The 1,055-nt window shown below is 52.6% G+C and overlaps 1 protein-coding gene across 1 annotated transcript; it reads right to left on the bottom strand.

The window, feature by feature from the left end:
• Positions 1 to 31: 31 nt before the first annotated feature.
• On the bottom strand, positions 32 to 954 carry LOC111666544 (multiple inositol polyphosphate phosphatase 1-like). Its single transcript, XM_023421939.2, has 3 exons — positions 729 to 954; positions 294 to 488; positions 32 to 201 (listed from the first exon to the last, which is right to left on the bottom strand). The coding sequence occupies exons 1-3, from the start codon at positions 937 to 939 to the stop codon at positions 32 to 34; spliced, it is 576 nt and encodes a 191-aa protein (XP_023277707.2). The 5' UTR covers positions 940 to 954.
• Between the last annotated feature and the right edge of the window lie 101 nt (positions 955 to 1,055).

Here is a 1,055-nt window from a genome sequence, read left to right as displayed (position 1 = left end):
GGAGAAGTTACAGATTAGAACTTTAACTTTTTCAGCTCTGCAGTGATGATGAGGAGGAGGAGGAGGAGGAGGAAGAGGAGGAGGAGGAGGAGTGTGTTTGTACCTTTGCGTCGTTCTCGTCGAACAGGAAACACCACGGAGAGTGAAGAGACTTGATGGACAGCTCGTAGGAACACAAGAAGAACGCTGCTTCAACCAGATCTACAGGAGACGCAGAGGGACACACTTCATCAGCTCCTCACAGCTGACACTGTGTGTGTGTGTGTGTGTGTGTGTGTGTGTGTGTGTCTGACCCGCTGTGAGGCGGTGGTGAGGAAGGCCCAGTCTCTCGGCCATCCTCCTCCTCACTCCCTCCATCTCCTCGCCGTGTTTGAACCTCTCCACCTCCCTCAGTGCCGTGCGGTTCTTCTCCACGCCCTCCACGTAACCACGGCAACGCTCGAAGAAACGCATCAGCTCGTCGTCCACCTGGTGGCTGTACTCCACCTCTGCAGAGAGAGAGTTCAACTACATCTCCCATGATGCCAGTGAACAGCCTCCAGAGAAGGGGGAGGAGCAACTGTGACATGTGGGCGGAGAGTGTTTACATCATGTCTGATCTCAGTGTGACTTCCTGATTAGAATCAGCTCCTCCTCCACTCATTATTAAATACTGACCATCTGTGTGACGTCTTGAGTAACGACTTGATGACATCATCACAGATCAACCTATCAGCTGTGAGTCTCACCCTGGAGCCCCCAGTGCTGCTGCAGTCCCTCCTGAAACGCCTCCATGCTGCTCACACAGCGATGCTTGGAGCTGGAGACGAAGCTGATCCTCCTCGTCCTCAGGTTCTCCTCCGACAGCAGGGACGGAAACACGGCGGCCAGACGCCTCGCCAGGTGCCGCAGGTCCTCCCTGCCCTTCATCACCAGCTGACCTGAGCACAGCAAATACATTTAATATGACAGCAATCAGTTTTACTCTGATTTCCCTGAACACTTCAGCAGTTTATCTTTCACCTATTCCGGGAATATTCCACCAGATTAACCAGAATGTTTTCAGATGTTTTTCA

Source organism: Seriola lalandi, unplaced genomic scaffold (assembly GCF_002814215.2).
Source record: "Seriola lalandi dorsalis isolate HSWRI2012SDOR001 ecotype SW California unplaced genomic scaffold, Sedor1 jcf7180001960260, whole genome shotgun sequence".
Taxonomy (NCBI): Eukaryota; Metazoa; Chordata; class Actinopteri; order Carangiformes; family Carangidae; genus Seriola; species Seriola lalandi.
Note: the sequence above shows the minus strand (reverse complement) of the source record. Positions and strands in the feature narration are given on the sequence as shown.

Bases quoted from the DNA above. Each gene is read 5' to 3' on its own strand.
- LOC111666544 (XM_023421939.2), bottom strand. From the start codon at position 939: ATGTATTTGCTGTGCTCAGGTCAGCTGGTGATGAAGGGCAGGGAGGAC. The intron at 489-728 runs GTGAGACTCACA...CTCTCTCTGCAG, and splicing joins GCAGCACTGGGGGCTCCAGG to AGGTGGAGTACAGCCACCAG. The intron at 202-293 runs GTCAGACACACA...CGTCTCCTGTAG, and splicing joins TCACCACCGCCTCACAGCGG to ATCTGGTTGAAGCAGCGTTC.